At 40.1% G+C, this 23609-nt stretch overlaps 1 protein-coding gene across 12 annotated transcripts in view; it reads left to right on the top strand.

Moving 5' to 3' along the window:
* Positions 1-23609, top strand: part of tenm4 (teneurin transmembrane protein 4) — a 246804-nt gene that overhangs the window by 100788 nt on the left and 122407 nt on the right. For 7 of the 12 annotated variants that reach the window (XM_017696786.2, XM_017696787.2, XM_017696789.2 and 4 more), the window contains 3 exons: positions 8657-8903; positions 13833-13931; positions 15413-15648. In XM_017696786.2, the coding sequence (XP_017552275.1) occupies positions 8657-8903; positions 13833-13931; positions 15413-15648 (582 nt within the window). Of the gene's footprint in view, positions 1-8656; positions 8904-13498; positions 13574-13832; positions 13932-15412; positions 15649-23609 lie in introns of all 12 variants that reach the window. The other 5 variants (XM_037546594.1, XM_037546598.1, XM_037546597.1 and 2 more) reach the window with 2 other exon arrangements.

A 23609-nucleotide genomic window follows, 5' to 3' on the forward strand; every position in this document is an offset into this window, starting at 1 on the left:
GTGGGCTGCTAATTGGGTATGGTTCTCCTCTGTAAAAGGCTAGAAAACATGCCTTTGCAGCTGACTGGATAGGAATAGGCAGATAGAAATGAAGCCGCCGGGTCGTCTTGCGCGTCTGCATTTAGATGAGGTGAGCATCGTTGGAACTTGCTTAATCATAGGCCCCCCTCGCATCTGCCAGCGTGAAGGGAGCAAATGGGGTTTAAAGAGGTCACTCTGGAATGGATTTCCACAGGAGAACACTTGGAGATTAAAATATGGAAGGAGAAATAGTAAGTTAATGAGCAGCACATGGCACAACTGAGGAGGAATCTATGGTCCTTGTGGACTTGGGAAAAAGAGTTATTCCTCGCCGCCATTCCGTTGGCAGCGAACTTTACCTAATATTGTTCTCCCTCATGAGACAGTAGGTGTTCAACAGTGCAACAGCGCAGCTGAGCAACATGCGCAGAAGCAGCAGAGCAGCAGTCTGTAATTCTGATTGCATTCCGACAGCTGTTACTCTAATGCATTGTCACCTTTAGTAAATGTACTGTGGGTGCCTATGCATCTCTGCTTTATTTAGACAATCCTTTCTCAGGTTACCATGGAGATAACAAAAGAGCTAATCAAAGCCATCTGTGCATTTCAGCATCAAATATATCTTCAGGACCTTTGAGGATACATGAACTATGGCTTGCATATTAATAAAGAGAAGATTGTCTTTGGGCCTCCATATATAGGATAAAGCATATTGTTAATGCTATAAAATAAATGCTTTGGAAAAAAGACATAGAGCAAATAGCACATTCTATATCAGTTGGTGTTAGAGCAAATTGCTGGGAGTGCGACAGATCCTCTGTTGCCTGGGCATGTTAGCCTTCAAATGAGCCCTGTGAAGACAACATGTATTCCCCTATGTCGCCCCTTCTCTCTTCCCCCTCATGGTGAGGAACAATACCTTTACTAGTCAACAGAGCTGAGACTGCTGGTGTTGAAGCCAGGATTCCCCAGGCAGTGAATCAGGCTTAAGGGTCACAGTTTTGGTTTGTGTTTTGTTTTTTCATGTATTTCTCTAGCATCCAGCATAGAAATCATGACTAATCCTGTTTGCCCCCTTTTTATTATACATAATTTATAGTTTTGAATAATTTAGAATTTTAGATTGATTAACAAGACCAATGACAAGGTTTGGTATGTATATATGTCATGTAACAAAAATATTGTGCCTCTATAAGGGAACTCCAAAAGTATACAGATTTATGGTGTTGAATTTAATGCATTAATGAATACACTGATGGCGGCATGGTGGCGCGGTGGGTAGCGCTGTTGCCTCACAGCAAGACGGGCCTGGGTTCGATTCCCCGGCCAGGTGATCAGGGTCCTCTCTGTGTGGAGTTTGCATGTTCTCCCCGTGTCTGCGTGGGTTTCCTCCGGGTTCTCCGGTTTCCTCCCACAGTCCAAAGATATGCAGTCAGGCCAATTGGACATGCTAAATTGCCCCTAGGTGTGAGTGACTCTTTGTGTCTGTCTGTCTGCCCTGCAATGGACTGGCGACCTGTCCAGGGTGTATCCTGCCTTCCGCCCAGTGACTGCTGGGATAGGCTCCAGCACCCCCCCGCGACCCTGACGGAGAAGCGGCTTAGAGAATGGATGGATGAATACACCAATTTATTTTATGGCATAATGCGCTGTCCTAGTTTGACCCTTTGAATCACGCTTAGTTCCAGCCTGAAGCTCAGCTGTGTGTGTGCTGTTGCAGTGTCTCTGTGACTGTAGTCCTTTCATGCACATATATCCACGTGCTATTAAATGGATTTTTTAATTGATGGCTCTCCTGATTTAAAGTTGTTTATACCTAATATCATGCTGTAGATTTGTTTATCACTGAAGTACAATTTGCAATCAAAGCCCAGTGTTGATGCTGGAAATATCAGTAATATCTGTAATGTTAGCACTAGAGAATGCCTTCAGCAGTCCACACTGGACAGTGCTTGCAGGGAACTATCAACAACCCACAGAAGTAACAACAAAGTGAATAGCTCCAGTTTCTCTTAAAACAAGATGTAATGTAGTGTTATGAGAAGAAGAAGCTATAATCACAAAAACACTTGGGACCGCTGTTCTCACTGGACGTTTGTGATGAAAATTGGAAACTACATTCATTTTGTTATCAGATTCACCCTGCGCCCATATGATTTTATGTTCAGGTTGAAGTTGAATTTTTGAATGTAATAAATACATTCTGATGATGCTTATTTTCTTCACATGCATGCCGTCATATAAAAAGTTTGAACATCCCCAGGTCAAATTACATTTTGTTGATTTTCTAACTGAAAATACGTTACATCTTCTACAGAAAACACAGTTAAATATTAAACTTTCTGCAAATTTTACTGTGTAATTTCTATTCATTTGCTCAGGTTATTGTGTTAGAAAAAAAACCTTATAATGTGAAATAGGCCATAATATTTGCACATACCACATTTTGTATTTTATTATTTTTTCCAATATGTTAAATGTGGTAAACAATACTGCCACATTACAATGTGTAGAAGTGTGTTCTCTTTGTAGGGTGTGTTGCTTTTTTTCACTGAGAAAATTGGCAAAACGTAATTTTTCCTGGAGTGTAGCTATAACTGTGACCATAACCAGTTAAAGGTGATAATGATGATGATGATGATGATGATGTAGCTGCAACAAAATGCACATTTTTAAAAATGGAAACAAGTTTTTCTTTAAGGTCAAATTAGAGGAAACTAGACAAATGCAATTAATCGCAATTAACTACACAAAGTATTGTAATTAATCATGATTAGTTGTTTTAATCATTTGGCAGCCTTAAAACATGTATTTCTTAAATGAATGTTAAAGTGCCACCTCCATCAACTGTGTTGGGTTAGACCAACACTGTTGAGTTGGATGTTGTTGCTGCTGTTCTTAGCTGTGGGGGCTGCAGCAGTGGATGGACTTTAATGATCTGTCTGGCTGGTGATGGTCTTTTGATTAATTCTGTATCAATCTCTCCCAGCTCAGCAGTTTGATCTGCTGGCCGGGGCATGCCATGTCACTTTTTCTTGTCAGGTGTGACCATCATTGGTGTAGGTTGTTATCTTTGAGCTTTGAGTCGATACACAGTGTTTGTAGCAAAGCAGAGTTCATGTTTATTGTTCCACTTTTAATATTTAACATTATCCATGACAAAAGTAGTGTGCTATGTCTATGATATACAAGAAAGATGGTGCAGAATTTGAAATTTGTTGACGCTCTTCTCTACCATCAAAGTACTATCAGCATGAATAATCAAAGAAGATTCGTTTGAAGGATTGACCTCCCAGCTCATCAATTTTTCATATCTACAAATCAATTCTGCACCAGTTTTGATGGATTGGTATCAGTCATTGGTTAACTAACACTGTCTACTGAAGCAACCTGATTTTCCTTGGAGATTGACTTCAGACAACTTTATTGAGTCTTTGACGCCTGCAAATATTGAGCAGGGAGAGTCTCTCAGATTTTTTTCCTGCAGCATGACCAATCAGTGACTGAGAGGAGAATCAGGAATGTACCAAGAGCACAGAGCAAACTTCATCTTAACTAACTTTATGGTTTCTCATTATTTCTTCTGGTCTTTTTAAGCTATTTTCAAACAAGCTATGAATCTAAAATTAACTAATGTGCTTTAATTTTTTTTCTCCTATGGGCCACCTTTCTCTTTCTAAAATAGTTGTTTGACACATTTGCCATCCCATAATTGTGAAACAATTTGATGTCTTGCAAAATGTCAACTTGGATAATTAGGTGGAAATTGCATTACATCTCCAGAGAACATTTTTTCCACTTCTATTCCTAACGGGAAGGGATTTTTAGCAAACATGAGTGGCTGGAGGAAATATGGTGAAGTATTTTTTTCTGGAAGCTATTTTGAAGTTCACAATGTAAGACTCTTTCCTACGCTGCCAAAGTACTATTCTCTACAGCCTCCTAGATGTTGTGCAAAGTAGATTGATTGGGGCCTTTTCCACATTTTTAGATGCTTTTGGGCTGAGGGTGATTCATTGCTGCTGAATCATTGCTTCTGTTGTTGTGATACTCATTGTCTCAAGGATTCCAGAGTGCCTTACCTTTCTGTGCTTTTCAATAAAAATAAAGCTCCTGTCCTTGGATGCTGCATCAGCTGTTCTCATTTGCTGTCTGCTGTATTAAGGAACGTTGAGTTGGGAGAACGTGGTCTGAAAGCATGAGCAGGAATGATGGCAGAATGATTTTATTTGAATTGTATCCTTTGTATTACACATTGATTCATAGCCACAATTAAGGTCCTTATCCTATTTTTCTTATATTTTATTTTTTAAAAATTAAACCAGCTTTTTTGTTAATATTCCTTCAAGACTGATACATGTAAATTATCTCTGATTTGATGTGATGCTCTGTGTTGTGTTTCATTTAACAAGAACACAGTGTCACTAATGCAGAGCACCACTCTTATGAAGCACCAAAAGCTACTTGTGTGCTCATAACACGTCCTTTTGGAGAGGTTTTAGATTGTTAAACACGAGTTAGTTAGTGAGTGATTCAGCCAGTCAGTGATGTGCATCACAAATAAAAAGCCACTCCAGTAATGGATCTCAAAACTGTAATCAGTGCCTCCTTGATTCCTCTTTCTTCCGCTCACCGGTCCCATTTTTTTTACTAAGGAACCCTTTAAAACCATCTTTTTTAAGAATTTATGTAAGAATTCAAAACATGCTGTTTTCTTACCAAAATGTACATACTGCTTGAACTCTTTTTTCTATTTTATTATTACCCTTATTTATTTGTTATTCTGTTCCTAAACATGTGATAAAATATTTTTATTTACACATGCTCTAGATCTAGGCATTGATGGTTAGATTTTTATTGTAAATATGGAAAATATTTCCTCAGAATGCCAAAGTATCTTGTGCAGAAATCTTTACTTACATGTAATTGACAAAAATGTACATATTTATAGAGAAATCACTCTCCTTGCAGTAACATAGCATATGTTTTGATTTAATCACTAACAAAATGACAAAATGCCAAATTCACAGACTTTGCAACATATCAGTGGAGATCCTCATTTCCTAGACTTGTGGCTGTGTCACTTGCACCTTAAAAGCAAGGGAAATGGTCCTGCCTTCTGGTGCAGCACAGAGATTTCGTTCTGTTTTGATCCAGGTTTCATCAGGGTCATCGTCGGTTTGGCTTGGAAAGGTATCTGGCTCTGAGTAATCAGTAGCGTAGGATTGTACGAACGTGACTGTGTATGGATCCATCTGTCACTGCTCCCTGACAAACAATCCAGGCCCGTGCCTGAAATGAAAAGGAATGAAAAAGTAACTGGTTTCCTATCGGTGGCACATCCCATAATGACTCTTGACAACATTGCACTCAGCACACAGCAAAAAGCGCAAACTTGCTCATATCTGAAAGGAGAGAATTAATATTCTCTCTCTTTTCCCAGCATAGCGCCAGGAGAAAGCTTTCATGAAATCGCATGTCATGGGTGCAGTGTTTATTGCTTTGTGCTGGGAGGACTGGGAGGACTGAATGCTGTTTGGACTTCCATCCAGTGTCAGTGCTGATTGTAACATTGGTGGTGTGTACAGTAGGTTTTAAACTTTGGAAAAGGGTTTATCTTTGAGTCTCAGCTGAGAATCCGCTGAGCCATTGAGGAATGCTAGTTATATCTCCAAGATCCACTTCTGTGATGCACCATTTAGCAGAAAAATGCCCAGCAAGTTGCTCAAAAATCAATTGGATCAACTTTGCTACAGCTGCACAAAGCATCAACCTCCATTTGGCAACACTGTACACTTTCCAGTCATAGACAGTTCCTTTTATGAAAACTATAAAGCACTACTGTAAGTCAAACTCAGGGCTCACTTAGGCAAAAGGAAAGTCACTAGAAAATATACCTTAATTTGGAAGGAGGTTTCCATTCTTTCTCTAGAAGATAGGGGCTCACACTGGCTGTGCCTTTTCAGATTTTTTTAGGCGTTTCAGATCTGTAAAGTTCAAGGCTATTGTTTCCATTATTAAGTGCTGGCTAATCTCAGTCAGTTCAACTGCATTACAATATTAAAAAAAAATACATCAATTAAAATTCACCCTTTCCCACTGTTTTTATACAGCACTGTGTAAATGTCAGAGACCTTCCCAATCAAAACAGCCATTAAACACAAATCATCTGTTTTTTCTAATTAGGAAAAACAGCAAAAACAAAATATTTACTAGAAAATGACACAGAAGCATCAACAGCTAAATATTATAATATAAATATATAATAGCCAATTTTTGCATTATTAGGTTTGTCCACCATTTGCCTTTATTACAGCCTTCATTCTTTAGTTTTTCAGATAAACCTGCAGGGATGTTTTAATGTTCAGTTTTAGAAGCTGTATTTTCTGCTTCTCATGATCTGAGTAACCACAATTACACCAAAAACTCCATTTCCATTATTATTTTCCTTTACATATTTTATGCTTTTGCTGAAAGTTTTGCCTTGACTTCCTAATTTATCTTTTTCCAATAATGTATTTTAGAATCTTTAAAAGCAACTGCCTGGTTTATTTATTTACAGTTGAGTCCATTTTCTAAAGGTTTTATTATTGTAATTCATAGATCAACTGATTATTAATGTAACGCAGAGGAGCGATGGTGAGGCGGATGCATATGGGAAGAGAAGTGAGATTTATTAGGGGCAAATCCAGATTCAGGGTTAAAACGGTCCAGGGTCAGAGAGCCAACATGGATAGAGCATGGAACAGACATGACAAAAGAAACAGGCGAAACACACAACAGAAGTCAGAAGAACAAACACCAATTGATACAATACGCTACAAAGGATACACTACAAAGACCAGCAAACAACTAGGAAAAAGCACAGGGCTTAAATACAGAGACAACAAGGGCTAATAAGACACAGGTGATAAACACAGGTGGTACAATTAAGGGCAGGATCTGGAAACAAGGGGGCAGGACCGGGAAAAAGAAGGAAACAAAACAAAAGCACATGGAGGACTGGGACGGGCCAATCGTGACAGCTAATATTATCAGTAATGATGGCCTTAGTAACTAGGCTTCACTCTTGAAAAGAGAAACTAGCCAGTGCTGTGCTGTAGATGTAGGAACTCATAGATTAATGGCCTGGCAGAAATGGAAATGAATGGTCGTGGAGAGCACAAGGGCACATGCTTTTTATCTCTGCTTGGGCCTAGAGTATCAGATGCAGCAGAGAACTGCCGGCTTCAGTCTGATCTATGCTATCTAATGTCTGATAGCCCTTAAATATCGTGACATCAAGTGGCAGCAGGAAGAAAAAGCAAATGTTGCAGCCTCTGCGGAGCCACCTGCTGGCACACACCAACCTGAACAGCACTTCATAATGGAAACGAATTTCATACAGGTTGACATTGGTAATTCAGCCTACTTGATAAGGATAGATTGTCAGCAGTGCAGGTAGCTAAAGCTCTATGCTGGGCTCCAGCTGCCAGAAATGACGTGTGTGTGCTCTAGCATCTATTTGGAAACATCCATCCATCCATCCATCCGTTTTCTAAGCCGCTTCTCCGTCAGGGTTGCGGGGGGGTGCTGGAGCCTATCCCAGCAGTCTTCGGGCGGAAGGCAGGATACACCCTGGACAGGTCGCCAGTCCATCGCAGGGCATATTTGGAAACATATGGAAACATTATTTGGAATATGTAGGGGGAAATCACTCCAGATCACAGAATTACAGCTATACTGCATGTTGCTTCTGAATCTGAATCTTGTCATCCTTATCTGAACCTTATGACTAAGGCAGCCTAAACTTGGCCCAGATTTGATCCCAAAGTGTTATGTAACACATCACATAGGCTAACTATGGCAGTAACAAATCTTACAAAGTCAGTTCATTATGGGTAAATGTTCTGTGTGTGTGTTTGTATGTGTTTTTTTTTTTTTTTTTTTTTTTTTAAAGTATTTTCTGGTATTAGGCAAAATGCTCCAGTACATATGCTTATGACAGCAAAGCAGACTATGACATTGTTCAAACTACCTGCCCAAATCAGAATTTTGGCATATCCAGAATGTATGCAGATTAATTTTTTATGGTCTGGATGACAAAAAGACACACAAAATCCCATTTTTGCATAGCATAGTTTGAAATAGAAATACAAATGTCATTTTTAAAGATGCATCTCCGTCTTTTTTCTCAAATCAGTTTTCAAAGTATCTTTTGCATCACTCGCAATGCGACAGAGGTGTCAAACCAAGAGAGGTACAGATGCAGGAATTCAAGAAGACTGCCAGAGATTCATGTTTCTGCCAGAGAATTTTGAAGAGTTTGGAGGGCAAGATGATGCACCTCCATTTCTCCTACATCCGCGTTTGAAATCTGTGACACCAGTATAGCTACATAGTTACTTACACCTGTGTTGTTACCGCATCAACCCATGTAGATAGGTTGGTGATATCTGGACACACAAATCTGATCTAAGCCATTGCACATATGTGTGGACAGTTGTTTCAACAAATTTGATTTGAGAAAGTCATCCGATTTACCTGCAGTCTGAGCATGGCCTAAATTACCTAAGCACTGGGAACTAGGACTGGGTATGAAAATTGAATGTACCCAATAATTGAATCTCTTCCTCTGTCTTTTGCTCATTCCTAGACGGTTCCTTCCAGAACCACTCAAGGCTGCGGACTCCTCCACTCCCCTTGTCTCACTCGCACTCCCCCAGTCAGCATCATGCAGCCTCTGTGGGCTCTCTAAGCAGAAGTAACTACACTCCACGCAGCAACGCCAGCCCTGCGCCCACCGACAGCACGGCTGCTCCAGAGGGACCGTCTAGCGCACAGGACTCCGCCAGTGCACAAGACAACTGGCTCCTCAACAGTAATATCCCCCTGGAGACCAGGTAGGACTAAGACTTTTTATCAATTTAGGATCAACTTAACGATAGACTACAGTGATGTCATGGGTGAGCTTAATGATAGATAATAAGGCTGCATGGGGCAATCTGTGTCATACCCTACACCTAACTATACAGTAAGCCTAGGTCTTAGAGTACAATAATCTTCTTGCATCGTTTTTCATCTTTTATATCGAAAAAGACATGAAGACACTACATTCAAAAGATTGGAATCACTTGTTATATTAATGTGTTTCTACATATATTTTATGTACCACAGTAGCATCTAACAATCTAGCATTGTAGATGTAAACATTATAAACAAGACACCTAAAGATCATTTAAATATTTTATATAATATTTCAGTTATTCCAGGAACAGCAAGAAGTTCTGATAAATTATGATAAATGATAAATCCTGTATTTTAGTTGTCTGTATAGGTTAAAAGGTCAGTCCATTCTAAATCTTTAATAATATGTATTTTTAAGAATGGTTTCCTTATATATTGTTATGGTTGACATGACATGAATTTATGATTTTATATTTCTTTCAACTTTTCATTCAGCAGTATTCCCTCATTACAGTACCTAGCATGCATTACACAAAAACTTAAAGCAGTCGGAATCTCTGCACTGTGTTAACCAATCTTAAATCCTAGCCTAGCCTCTGGTTTATAGCTGGGCTGAGCCATGACTGATAAGTACAGCCATGCTAGCAGCTTGGTTGTCAGACTCACCTGTTAAACTGAAATTCTGTCTTTATTCAGGACAAGTTTTCTCTTTTCAGCCAGAGAAAAGGAGCCAAACTGTGGTGTATTATCTATATAACAAGGTACCCTGATAACTTTAGCTTTTATCTTGTTTCTTTCTCATTAGCTAAGTCATTTCTGTCAGTTGAGTAATCAATTCTCTCTAGTGTATTGATTATTTGATGAAAGTTGGACAATTAATATGCTGCAAGATAGACCTAATAGTATGGCTCCCTTCCTTCTGCATACACCTACTGCATAAAAAAATATTCTAAACGGCCCATCCCCAAAAATCCACCCTAAGGTAGTTGTAGTTGCAAAAGTTCTTCCCAACTGCAAGAGACATCATCAGAAGGGGTCTTTAAACCTGGAAACTCCTAAAGCACCACTGTAGAAGGTGAGTAGACAGGTAAAAATGTAGAAGTGGCTAATGTCTCTTCAGCTACCTTGAGGTTTGATCAATACTTTTGAAATATGAGGCTTTTTCTTTCTTAATGGTGTACAGTTTTATCATTTTAGAAGCATCTCAAACTGTAAAATTAATTCAGACTTTCTCCAACCAATTATTTGAAACCTGTGAAGTTGCAAAAAGCCAACATATTTGAACCATATGCATATTTGCAATGAAATACATTCACCTACACCCAAACGAGTTTTATATTAGTGAACTAGTGAAAATATTGATTCCAAACTTCTGACTGGTGATTCCACACTTTTGAATGGTAGTGAAAATAGAGTGAGAACTAATGCTTGATCAGTGCTCTTATTCTGAGGCACTTGTTCAATAATGTTGAGTAGGTCTGTATAGCCTGATGTGATGCATAATGTTTTGCTTGATAGGGTGCTCAGAATCAACACAGTGCAACATAGGGGTGTATCAATAAGTACTGATGTGTGGATTCACATGGCAACAGCAGAATTACTGTATTGTCAAGTCAAACAGGAACATTTCTTGCCTTATATTATTGGTTAATCTGCTGTGATGAGTTGATAATAATTATTCACGTATTTCATATATACAGATTATAATGTTTAGGTGTTTCATATACTTAATATGTTTGTTAATACTGGATTTATAGGTGGCATTTATTGTATATTTTATACAATATCTTGGAAGAGAGAGAGAGAGAGATATATTCAGTTTTGTTTCATTATGCAACCATACTGCATCTTCTAATATAAAAACAAGTACACCCCTAGTGCTACTGCACTGACTGTTGCTACTGCAGAATGACTTTCAGTAGACATTTGCTCAAAGGGCTGTCTTAAGGACCATCATGCTTTCAAACCATTTCTTTGAAACAAGAGAAAAGCATTGTTTTCTTTCCCTTTCCTCCAAACTATTTAAGAAAGTGATCTTATATAGAATATAATCATAATATATATAGATAATTGCATCTGGGCACCTGTAGGGCAGCTTTATCTCTTTACAGTTGCAGCCTGGGGTCCTTATTTATCTCCGATCAGCCTGCACTCAAGTCTGCCTCTTCGGGAGGCTTTTATATGAAGGAGATCAGTCAAGGCCTTGCAAGCGGATGTCTGTTTGCGTTGTTCTGGCCGCTCCTCATGCATGGTGGAAGGGAGATCAGGGCTGTCACGCCAGGCTTGAAGGGAACTGATACATACTGATGTTCAGATTACCCTCGCTCGCTCGCGCTAGTGAACCCATCACTTCCCAGAAGCCCCATTTACTATTCATTTTAACTCCATGTAGAAAAAGAACTCTGGAAAATGTTACTTGCTTAGAGGAAGACTGTAGTCAGAAAGTGCCAGCGCTGCTAATAATGAATAGACGTTACTGGAGGCCAGTTCTCATTATGCAAATGAAATCATACTAACTAGTTTCTGCTATCTTTCTTTAATTGTAAGATATGTCTGCATGTTTGATTGGGGTGTTCACCTAAGTCATATTTTTGTGAAAGCAAGATATAAAATTGAGATTTTTATGAAGCCAGGGGTCTCCTTTGGGGCCCAAACAATATATCTAAGACTAATATTGAAACCTCACTGTTGTTTCCACTGATGAAGCACAGATAATTACTTCCTCCTCAGATCTTCTAATGAGCTTCTTACATTACAAAAATCATGTTACAAAAAACTTAACAGAACTTAACATTTTCTTCTTCACATGCTAGTCAGTGACAGCAATGCAAATAAATGTAAATACAAACCACCATCATGATTAACATAACAAATACATGTAAAGTGAATCCAAACTTAGTATTAACCTTTTTTTTCTATGAACAGAACCAATTAAAAATAAGAAGTAATTAGCAGAAAACCAAGACCACAGGAAATTTTCTCACACCCTGCTATGCTATGTATAGTATTTAGGTCTTTTATTATTATTTTTTAGCTAATTTATTTATCCAGTCCGTCCATTGATGTTACGTTACTGGCAGTTCCAAAAGATGTGAAGGCTGGCTTTGGAGGAAGCAGCTTTCACTCTTCCTTGACCAGAAATTGTGGCCCAGCTAGAGAGAGCGAGGCCAATTATATGATTTTGGACTCCAGGCCACAGATGACTGTGGCATCACTGTGGATCGAACTCCTGACCTCCCAACAAAAGGACCAACACTCAGTAGCCCCTAAGGTCTGTATTGGTCACAAAATTTGACCACTTTTGAGCTCATTATTAAAAGATGTTCTATCTCCTTTAGTATATCATTTTGGATGTGAGGAATCACATTGACTAGCACATACACTGAGGGTTTATTTGGCTGCCGACCGCTTTTTGTGTAGATTTTCACTCTTCTCCATTTTCGACATGATCGCTGCTGCGTGGCGGTCCACTCAACAGGAAAATGACTGTTAATTTCAGTTTGTGGAGGGACACTTAGCGACATAATGACTGATTAAGCGCCATGGATTTTCCCAAAGTTTAATCTGGACCAGGTATTCCCACAGGAGAGGTGAACAGATGGTCACGCCAGCCAGCATGCGGGAGAAGAGGAAGTGTCGGAAAGTGAATAAATCGGCAATATCAACCCCTCCCTTCTCCCTTCTATCTGAGAATGAGCTATCAATTATCTGAGGTCCTCTGACAAAAATTGGAACCATTAGGAAAAGTCCACAAGGGCTTGGAAAACGTGGCCTGTTGTTGGGGCTTTAGTTAATGGCCTTATAATGGTCCCCTCTGCTGGCTTTAGTTGAATGAGCTGGAAAGGGACACACACACTTTCAGGATGCTGGGACTTAGCCTGGTCCCCTTTTTGCTTACTTTTCCTTCTTCCTTTCCTCCTTCACCCATTTTTGTTGAACCTCTTCCTGGCCTGCCTCCTCTTCATTAAAAGTTTAATTCGTCTCCTGCTGCCCAAACAAATGACCGAATGAGCGTGAGCCAGGGGAGAGACAATGAGAAGAGAGCTAGTAGCCTGGAACGGAGGGCGAAAGGGAGGAAAACAAGTCTTTTCTCTTGTCGAATGAAAGGTGCGGAGCCTGTCCTTTTGCATGCCGATGGTTCATTTCTCCATTGCATTATCTCAGCCTTCCCTTATGGAACAGCAGTCTCATGGGGCGCAGAGCTCTGGCAGATAGAATGCATGTGCCTCAGCCAGAGAGAGAGTGCACACTGGTTGTCTAGAGAGAGAGTTTTTCTCCTGAATGTTAATAACCCTGCGCTTTATGAGACTATTTATTATTTCAAAAACACAATCTCAAAATAGGACAACGTTTTTGCCTATTGGGAATTTTGTCAGCATAATATGTAATTTATTTATTCATTTTATTATTTATAATGAAAAATGTAATGTGTTAACCATAGCAAGTGCTCACACGTGTGAAAAAAAATAAAACTGTGTAAGGATTGGATGGTAATGTAAAGCCTTGTTTTCTTCTAACCATGACCACAAAGGAGCCAGAATACTCTAATGTTTATCAGAGGGGAGCAGGACTCTTGCAGAGAAGGGCAAGGGTCGTACAATACAAGGTACATGCTGGGGTCGGGGGAAGCCACTTTTTATTTTTTGTCCAGAAAGAAAGGGGAGGCTTTTCACTGGGACGCCGAAACTCCTTCAGCAAATAGTTTAGTTCCATAGGGAGCTTGATTTTCATTTTTCTATGTCTGTCAGTTTCTCCACTCAGTTTTGTCCACCTGTAAAGTCGCTGGGTGATCACGTCTGTGTTTCCTTCTTGCACGCGTGTCTCTCACTCTCGCTCCATCTATCCATCTCTCCACCTGTGTGTAGAAACATAGCAAAGCAGACATTCCTAGAGACTTTACAGGACAACCTTATAGAGATGGACATACTGGCCACAGCTCGCCGCGATGATGCTTACACTGACGGGTATGTTGCATGCTCTGACTGCGGCCGCCATGACTAGTAGGATCTGCTTTGCCATGATGCATAGTGGTACCTTTTGTGCATTGATGTGGTTTTTCCATTCCATTAGCTTATATGGAAATGTGAAACTAAAGTTAACACCTTCAGTTTCTGTGTAAATATGTGTTGCATGTGTTTGTTGAATTGATCTGTCCAGGCTCTTCCCACAGATGTGCTATTGTAGCAACTGTTGCTAAGCTGGACAAGCAACAGAGAAGAAATCCCTTATGCACTTACAACGCACATTCTGAAAATACTTTTATTTAGAGTGTGTTATTAATTTTTATTCTTTTTTTTTTGCATGCATGTGTCTTTAGATAGATTAGGTGTATTTTCACGTCATTGAACTAATATTAGCATGGTAGCAAATTCATGATTAGCATTTCCAGTCTTGACTAGTTTCGATCAGCTAATACAACATAGTCTAGCATGGTAACGCAGCAATTTAAACAGGCTTATTTATCCTGAGGTGCATTATTCAACAACTATAGGGATTACAATGCAAACTAGGTGAGTTTTTATTAGTTATAATAAAAGTTTGATCCTGCTGGCAAATCCTGGAGTTTGAGTTACACTGGAAACTCTGTATTGTGTAATGAATTTAAATACCAGCCTAAATTTCTTAAGATGAATGGCAAAAATGTGTCATTAGTAACATTGGTAAGATTTCTGTGAGTGTTCTGAAAAACCTGTCCAGAATCGGAACATTTGTTATGAAAGAACATGTTTGTGGGCGGAGCATGGATAGGTCAAATGAAGCACATTTTGCACAACCCTCCATCAGAACTAACCATGATTGATCTTAGCAAGTGAAATTATAATTGATTTTTAGCTGTTAGGCTGGCCTTTCCTGTACATGATAACATCAGGTTGCATACACTTGCATACACATTTACATACAGCTCATCCCTGAGCATCCTCTATACGGTCAGTAAAGCAGTCTCTACAGTACCTAGAGGTACCTGCTGCAGCTTACACATCCTTAAAGAGAGTAAGCCATGTTCTTCAAGGGCAAATATGCTGCCCTTTCCATGCTCATCCTACTATATATATCCGGCAGCCTCTTGGCACTCCTGACACACACCCTCCCGAGGTGAATTAGAAGTCACGGCGCAGGTCCATATTAACAAGGATCCACTGTGGTCATTCGTGCTGTAAATTAAATTCTGTATCGATTCGCAATTTCAATAGAACAAACCCTGGTGGCAGGAATGTTTTTACCTCCCCTTCATGCCTCCCATCACTAGGAGCTCAGAGGTGGCTATAGCAACGGCTGCTGAAACTGCTTAGCGACAGCTTTGCTGACCGGGTGCAAGGGGCCGGAGCCTTACTCGTTCTACAAGCCCTGTTTAACACAGAGGGGAAAACACTTAATCTCAACACAGTGCACTTTCTGGCTGTTCTCGTTGTGCTTTGTGCAATTTGGTTTCATTGCGCTTTCGCAGACATTTTCTGTTCAAGCCTGGAGGGACGTCGCCGTTGTACTGCACAACATCGCCCGGTTATCCTCTGACCTCCAGCACGGTGTACTCGCCCCCGCCACGGCCACTGCCCCGTACCACTTTCTCCCGTCCTGCCTTCAGCCTAAAGAAGCCCTATAAGCACTTCAACTGGAAATGTGCTGCCCTCAGTGCCATCCTCATCTCCATTACCCTGGTGTTTCTGCTGGCCTACTTCATCGGTGAGTTGATACCTCATCATAATAGTACTGCCGGGACTATTATTCCACAAGCCTTAATAGTGTATTAACCCTTCAAAACCTTGTCATGGTTTTATCAGTGGGGAACTCAAGGCCTAGTAGGCCTTTAGAGGAGGCCAAATGATTTCTGTGAATCAAAAATATGTCTGATTTTTAGTTCCGTTTTATTTAAAATAATATTGTTGTAATAAATAATATAAAAATAATACTGTATTGAGTACTGTAGTAATACTTTTATTTGTTAAGTTTTGGCTGAAAGCAAAATGGTTCAAGATTTAAAACAGCTGGATTTTTTGACTGAGCTTTGATTGAGCTCTCCCATTGGTTAGGACTTCAGCAGCTGAACTGTCCTAATGTGTCAAATTAGCCACAAAATAATTAGGAGCTGACAGTGCAGTGACTGTATACACTATGTGAACCATTATCTAACCAGGTTTCAGATAGTTGTTAGAAATAGAAAACAGTGGCGGCTGTATGCCAGGGCTTTTCATTGAAAGAGCTGCTGCAAATCTGCTACATATAAGGTGAAATATATGTTATGTCTGTTACACACTTCAAAAAATGTAATGTCTTTTACAAGGGTTAACAAGTGTTAACTAAGCCCTAAAATGCTACCCCATAGGGAGCTAGCGGCATTAACCTTTTATAATTATCTCTTGTAGGTCAACAAGTGAATATATATATTTTTTCTAAAGTGATTCTGGTCTTTGAATCCATACTGCATTTGTGTTCATACATACAACATAAGATATTTTGACATGAAACAGAGAAACAGTCAAATACTCCAAGTGCCTAAGGGTTGATGCCTGCTGCTCTGACATGAGAAGCACCCTCAATTTTCTCAATACAATACAGTTGCACACGAATTAACTTTATTCTGGATGCATACTGTCTTATTAACGCAGTGTTTGTCTTCTGTTAAGGTCTCACAGTTATCTCTAAAGCATTTCCTTGCTCAATTGTTTTAAGTACATACCCTTAAGGTATTTTGTCTTTAACTGATAGTGGCTTTCCATAGAGCTAATAAGCACTCATTTATATTGTTTGTGGATCCTGTTTGCATAGATAATGCTTGTGATCTTACCTAAGCCTTCTCTCATCATAGTCAGACTCCCTCTGCATGTGATTGTAAACCTGTTATTCAGTGTGACATGTTTTTCACACCCTCCCTTTTGTGATCTTTTAAAGGGAGAAAAAAGTGTCAGATGAAAAGCCGAGTATCTGTTCCTTCATTCCAAACATGGATTTTTTTGGTGCACGCCATACATTCTGATAAACTTCACCGTATGGTTTGCATTAACATGTGTACCTATTTAGCATATAAATGATCATGCAGTTGTGTCAAAAAGGGAATCGGAAATGAAATAAGATTTTGTGAAGCTGAAAAAATGGGAAAAACAAGTGCGAAGGAGCATGAGGAAACAGCCACATATCTTCTGCAACAGTTTTCCATCAGCAGAGAGATAAATAGCTTCTGCTTTTCCGTCACTGAGAATAAATATGCATCATAGTGGAATGATGATAAAAAAAAACATCATTTCTCTTCCCCCCGCTAGCTAAATGATGCCAAAGTAGTATTATTCATTTCTTTTTGGCTGCGAATATTGTCTAAATGTTTTTTTTGGCAGTGGTTTGGAACCCAAAATCCACATTAAAATCTGCTGTCATCTGCTAACGCTGAAGATGACAGGCAGATTACACGGTGGAAAAGATTGGATGAGCAGTGCAAGGCTGAAACTGTGCTTAAAGTTGAGTGTCTGCGGCTCACTTCCGTTTTGACCTCACTAGGAGCTCGCAGAAGCCCACCAGGCTGATGGGGCTTAATTACTGCATGTAATTACTCAACCCAAAAAATCAAGACCATCTCCCCACGCACCCTCGAGTAAACATGTAGGAAACCTTAGCTCACCCTGAGAATCAAGAAATTCCAATCAAGAACAAGGGGCCACGTTTAATTAAAAGCTGATGAGAAAATATAGTTAATTTCAAGTGCAATTAATTATGGAGGCCTGTAATTGGAAACTCTAGCTGTGTTGTCTAATGAACCCAATTAAACCTCCTGACAGATGTTTTGACTCACAAGTGTGTATATGCGCGTGTGTGTTTTTCTCATCTCTTTTTGGGGTGTGGTTCGCATGAAAAGGTTCGTTTAAGAAGGAGGGAGGGGGGTGGTTTAGGAAGTTGGGGGGTGTGTGCCATTTTCTCTGTGGTGGCATTCTCATTAAGAAGGTCATTATGTCCTCCGCATCTGAAGGTCATCAGCTTCCCTCTGTGTTCATTTCTGCTCACGCTGGGCCCTCATCTTACTGCCCAACCCGAAACCTCCTTTGAATGAACTCCCACATGCTCAAATTCACATTCAGCTGTTGCCTCGTTTTTTTTGTCTCCAGTTTTCCAACAACTTGTTTTAGCTTCTTGTGCATGTTTAGCATGATCAGAGAAGTTTTTAAACAGGCTTCACGTGTTTAAGTTAACAAAACATGCACTTTTCTGTTAAGCACTCAAAGAAAAGATCCATACTTCATCCACAACTGACTAATCAGAGTCAAACTCCAAGGAATATCAAGGATGCCTAGTTTCAAACATTAGGTGTCCTGCAACATTTAACACTAAGATTACCACAGTCTAATCAAGAAAAACTTGTAAAAACTGTTGCGAGGTTTACAGAGCATTGCCACAAAACCCATTCAATCTAAAGAGAAACAGTCACCGTCTAGGTTTGGAGTTGCTAGGTTTGAAGTTTACAGTTAAAAGTATATAGACTGTGTTATAGAGAAGTTTGGAAGGAAAGTTGTAAACAACAGCAAATAATTTGCCACCTTACAACCATAATGTTAGCCCAATTACATGAAGAAAGCTAAATCCTATTAATTCTGGCAGGGTGACTTTTCACACGCATTCAAAAAACATAATTTAAAATCAATAATGAGTTTTGCTGTAAAGCCTTTCATAACAGTTCTTATGTAAAGAAAGCATCGGTAGGTCAGTGATATTTGGTAGCATAAGCATGGTCAATGAGATGTTTTGGGATATTAGGCGACTTCAGTCAGTTTCCTCTCTGTGGACTAAATTTTAGAATTTGTGATTGAAAAACCTTTTACATTATTTGCTAAGGCTTAAAATTGTGTCCATAAAATGGGTTGGTTGCACAGGACTGTATTAGGTAGCGGTAGCCTGCAGAAACATGGGCGTTTAATCAAAGAATAGAGTGAGATTGCACTTCAGTGGTCAGCCACACACATACGCACACACTTTTTCACAAGACGAGAAGGAAGACAGTTTGGAGAAATGATTCACTCTTGACAGATTCCTCTCAGCTTCAGTCGGAAAGTGAAAGATTACTCAAGACTTTGTGATATAGTGATCGGTATACTTGCTGAGGATATGCTTTTTTACTGTTTTTAATTTACAGACTAAGAATTGATCAAGGACTCTGTGAACTGTAGAAAAGAACTGAACTAGGAAAAGTGACGTCATGAGAGCTCAAAAGTTAGAAGAGCCTCACCTTCAGTCACAGAACCGATGGACGACCTAGCAGCCGTTGTCACGTCTCTCACTAGCCTCTTTTGTGTGTGTAGGTGTGAATGCAAGTGTGTGAGTGTCACATGAGCATCCAACAAATCTCATTATCATTAGCAATCAATGAATTAATGAGAGGGGAAAATCTTTTCAAAAGCCACTCAGCGAATTTAATTACTCACTAAGCGCTACCTCACCACCGGCTATCTTTGAAAGTGCGGCCATCCCTTGACCGTGCTATCTTCTTCTTGTTTTCAATCAGCTTGTGGTACAAACAAATGGCTTCCGGTCTCTGCCCATTTCCTTACCTCTTTTCTCTGTCATTTCGGCTGCCATTGTGCCGATGGCAGTCTGGTCCGATATGAAAAGGCTCCATAGAAGCATGGCACAGGCTTCGCACAGTGACCTCTCCCCCTGCGAGAGAGGTGTCAGAGTAATTAGACAGCTAATGAGAGGAAAGAGAACTGCCTGCATTCAGCACATCATCCATTCAAGTGTCTAAAAGGAATTAATTAGCCATATGCTTGCTAACGTGCATGCTGTCCATTCTCTGATGGATGGCCGATGACTGGTGTTTCCTCACACCAGGTCTGTCCCTCACGACACCTCTTATCTTTCTTAATATTGCTAATATTTTAGCGGTTGCATGTACTAGTTGACTAGCCTTCGGTAATCTATTTATGCCATGACATCTATAAAGTTTCAGGATAATCGTTTTAGAAGAGCTGTTTTAGGGTGCACAGTTTTTAGCCTTGGCCCACTTAGCCTGTTGAAGGCAGTAATTCCCCAAGATGTTACAGCAGCTGTGGGCCATTAGTTCCAATACTTGCTGTGTTCATGCCAGTATTTTGTTTATTTGATTGCTCTTTCAGGTATCAGTTAGAGTTTATGGTTAGCTACACACAGTGTGCTCTGCTATCTTTGTCATTGAAATTGGTGCCTGAGAACAACTAAGCCTAAATTGTGGTGATTTATAGCAGTGCAACACTGCAAATGGCTGCATTTTAACCTGTCAAGCTATTCTGTGGTCAGTTGTTAACTATTTGTGAACAGTGCTGGGTTTTTGAAATGAAATTATGACTGTAGAAGAAGCAATATTGAGCTGTTTTGTGTGAAACAAGTATGCCTTGTTAAAAAGAAAATGCTTTCCACTGTCAACTGTAAGTTATGTAGGACTGCCATGAAATACAACCAAAATACTTCTGCACCTAATAGTAGATGTTTGTGGCAAGCAGCTAATAAAATGGTTTCTCGATTGTCCAGTTAAAACTAAAGATTACTATGCTTTTTCTTCAAGTTTTTTGTAATTTGAATATTCTTTCCCATTTTGGTTAAGATTATAGGCTTATTCTGCATTTATATGATGGCATGTAGACGTTGATGTCAAACAGGCAGCGTTCTATTGTTTTCAATGGAGTAATGATGGAAAATTCTGCCTGCACTGCCACAGTGGTCAACAAAACATCCCACCAAGGTTTACATTTCAGAAAACCAATGTCAGTGAACACAGTTAAACCTCTACCATGCCAAGTGAAAGCCATATATCAACAACACCCAGAAACGCCGCTGGGTTCTCTGGGCCCGAGCTCATCTGAGATGGACTGACGCAAAGTGGAAAAGTGTCTTGTGGTCTGACGAGTCCACATTTCAAATTGTTTTTTGGAAATCATGGACGTTGTGTCCTCCGGGCCAAAGAGGAAAAGGCGCATTATGTTATAGTTCATATGGCGCATTATGAAGTGCAAAATACGACAACGGAGACCCCGGACTGTTGAGCAACTGAAGTTGTACATCAAGAAAGAATAGGAAAGAATTCCACCTACAAAGCTTCAACAATTAGTGTCCTCAGTTCCCAAACATTTATTGAGTGTTGTTAAAAGGAATGGTGATGTAACACAGTGGTAAACATGTGGAACATTTGGAACGTGTTGCAGGCATCAAATTCAAAATGAGTGAATATTTGCAAAAAACAATGAAGTTTATCCGTTTGAACATTAAATATCTTGTCTTTGTAGTGTATTCAATTGATTATAGGTTGAAAAGGACTTGCAAATCATCATATTCTGTTTTTATTTATGTTTTACACAACGTCCCAACTTCATTGGAATTGGGGTTGTAAAATTTAGTTGAATAGTAAAGTTAATGAAAATAAGCATAGAATCCATCTCTCATATGGAGTAATATCTCTTTCTTGGATTTGGAGCATGTTTTTTCTGAGGAATCTGGAGGCACCAGAGGAACGATAAGGTGCTTTGATGCTGGACATTCGTGTTGGGAGAGTACACAGGGCTGGAGTACAGGCATGCTGGCACAAACAGTGTGATAATGGCTCTCTCCCTCTTTGGACTACAGAGGCAGTTTGCCCTGGTGTTCCGCTTGCTAATTGGCACGTGCCGCTCTGCTGCCCTCATTGCCAGGACAGGGAGCAGAAAGCAGAATGTTTTGGTCCACTGTGCAGCTTAAAATTGGACACCATGTTGCTTCAGCAGGTCACTGCATATCTCCACAACACTGCCGTGGCTATTCCATGCCAGGAGGAGCCTCATTAAAAATCCACCTAGCTTAGCTAGCTTAGTTTCCGTTCACCTGGCCTTGCTTTGAGGCCCATTCAGAGACCTGAGAATCCCAGTGGAGGGAAAGCCAACAGTCTGGACGGTGGTGAAGTTCAGGCAAGTGGGGGCGACATGTTTCATAAGCCATTTTTCTGGACTCTCCCCAAGCATTCTGCATAGCACAGATACCAAGGGTTGGTCTGGAGGAAATGATAATGTGGATGGGTCATGGCAAGAAGGGGGTGGGGTGAGGGTGGGCTGGTGAGTCATTTTCCATTAACAGAGAGTGGGGAGAGATGAGAGGCTGGCTGAGGGACCTTATAGAGGAGCGATTACTCTGACGTTTGGAATGAGACGTGGTCCCCCATCGCTGTTTGATGTGACTGTCCTACCCAGTGCACATGCTTCTTACTATGTGCTCAACTTTTGCCTGTTGATAGAGTGCCACAAATCAATGAGATAGAGAATCAGAAATAGAGAGAAAGAGAAGGAAGAAGAGCAAGTGAAATGGACAGAGAAAGAGAGAGAGAGAGAGAGAGAGAGAGAGAGAGAGAAGGAGACACGCACCAGCCAAGCTTGACAAATTCTGCCATCTGTCTCAGAGTGCTCTGCCGTAGCTCCAGTTGTGTGGAGCGACCCAATCGTTTGCATTTATATTGTCTCACAAGACGGTCTTAACTTTTTCTCTCCTCTCTGTGTTTACTTTTGCACAAAAAAGGTAGCAGGAGATTTGGTTGGGAATGCCGAAATCTGCTGGAACGCAATCAGCAAAATGCACCGAGCAATTTCCCAAATAGCTATTGATTCAGTAAGCCAGAGCAGAGCACTACCAGCCTCTATGGCAGCCTCTATCAAAGGCCTCATCATTTTTTGGGCCAGATTTTCTAGCAGCTTGTGAATGGGGAGAATTAAAGCAGGGTGTAGCTATCTAATATGACTGTAATTAATGAACGAGTGTGCACTGGGAAGCAAAGCTGTGCTTTTCCATTTATCACCACTAGTTTGATCTGCAGTCTGTCAGCTCAGCGTTAGGCCCATTTAAACTGCCAATTTGAGGCTAATGCTGACGCCAAGGCAAGCACATCTCTGCACAGTCTTAGGGATCATTGATTTTGCAGCATCTAAAGAAGGGCGAGCGGATATCATAGCAAGGGCTTGATGAGGCGAATTACGCATTTTTTTTTGTTTTTCTTCGGAAGTGAAAGGGAACTGTGGGAAGGTTCCCCTTCAGTAAACAACGCTGCCAACCAATCAGTCTCAGCTCAGTGAAGCGTCTTTCATTTGCATTCATTATTAATGACACCATGTTACTACCAGCCTCTCCCTGCTTTCTGCACGTTAATGGAGGGCTAAATATTCCCTGAAAGATTCTCCTATGTGTACAGCTCTAGCTGAATTCTACATGCATTAGCAGGCATTATTAACATGGTGTTTCAGCTTTATGTTGTGAAAAGTAATGAACTTGGTTGATTACATACTGTAGTCTACAGTTTAGAAGAGTGGCTTATCTAAAATATCTCTCTATATGAATTAATCAGAATTCACTTTCCTATTGTGTTTGTCATTACCAGTAGTTTGTAAACATGTTTACAGGTGTTAGACATAGAATTGACTGTATTAAAATGTTTAAACAGTTTTATACATTATGAGCGTTGTCTCTTGAAACAAATTGTTTCCATGAAGCCCTTAGCCGGAGGCGTGTACTCTTTCCGCTGCCTTTCTGTTCCTTGTGCTCTTCCATCTTAAAAAAGGCAGAACATAATCGTTTTGAGTGCCTTGTCACATTCAAATCAAGATTGATTTGAGTATTTCAGAATTATAGCAGCTCTACTGCTTCTTTTCCTCAAATGCTGTGACACTAGAATAAATCAT

The sequence above is a fragment of the Pygocentrus nattereri genome, chromosome 17 (assembly GCF_015220715.1).
Source record: "Pygocentrus nattereri isolate fPygNat1 chromosome 17, fPygNat1.pri, whole genome shotgun sequence".
In the NCBI taxonomy this organism is placed as follows: Eukaryota; Metazoa; Chordata; class Actinopteri; order Characiformes; family Serrasalmidae; genus Pygocentrus; species Pygocentrus nattereri.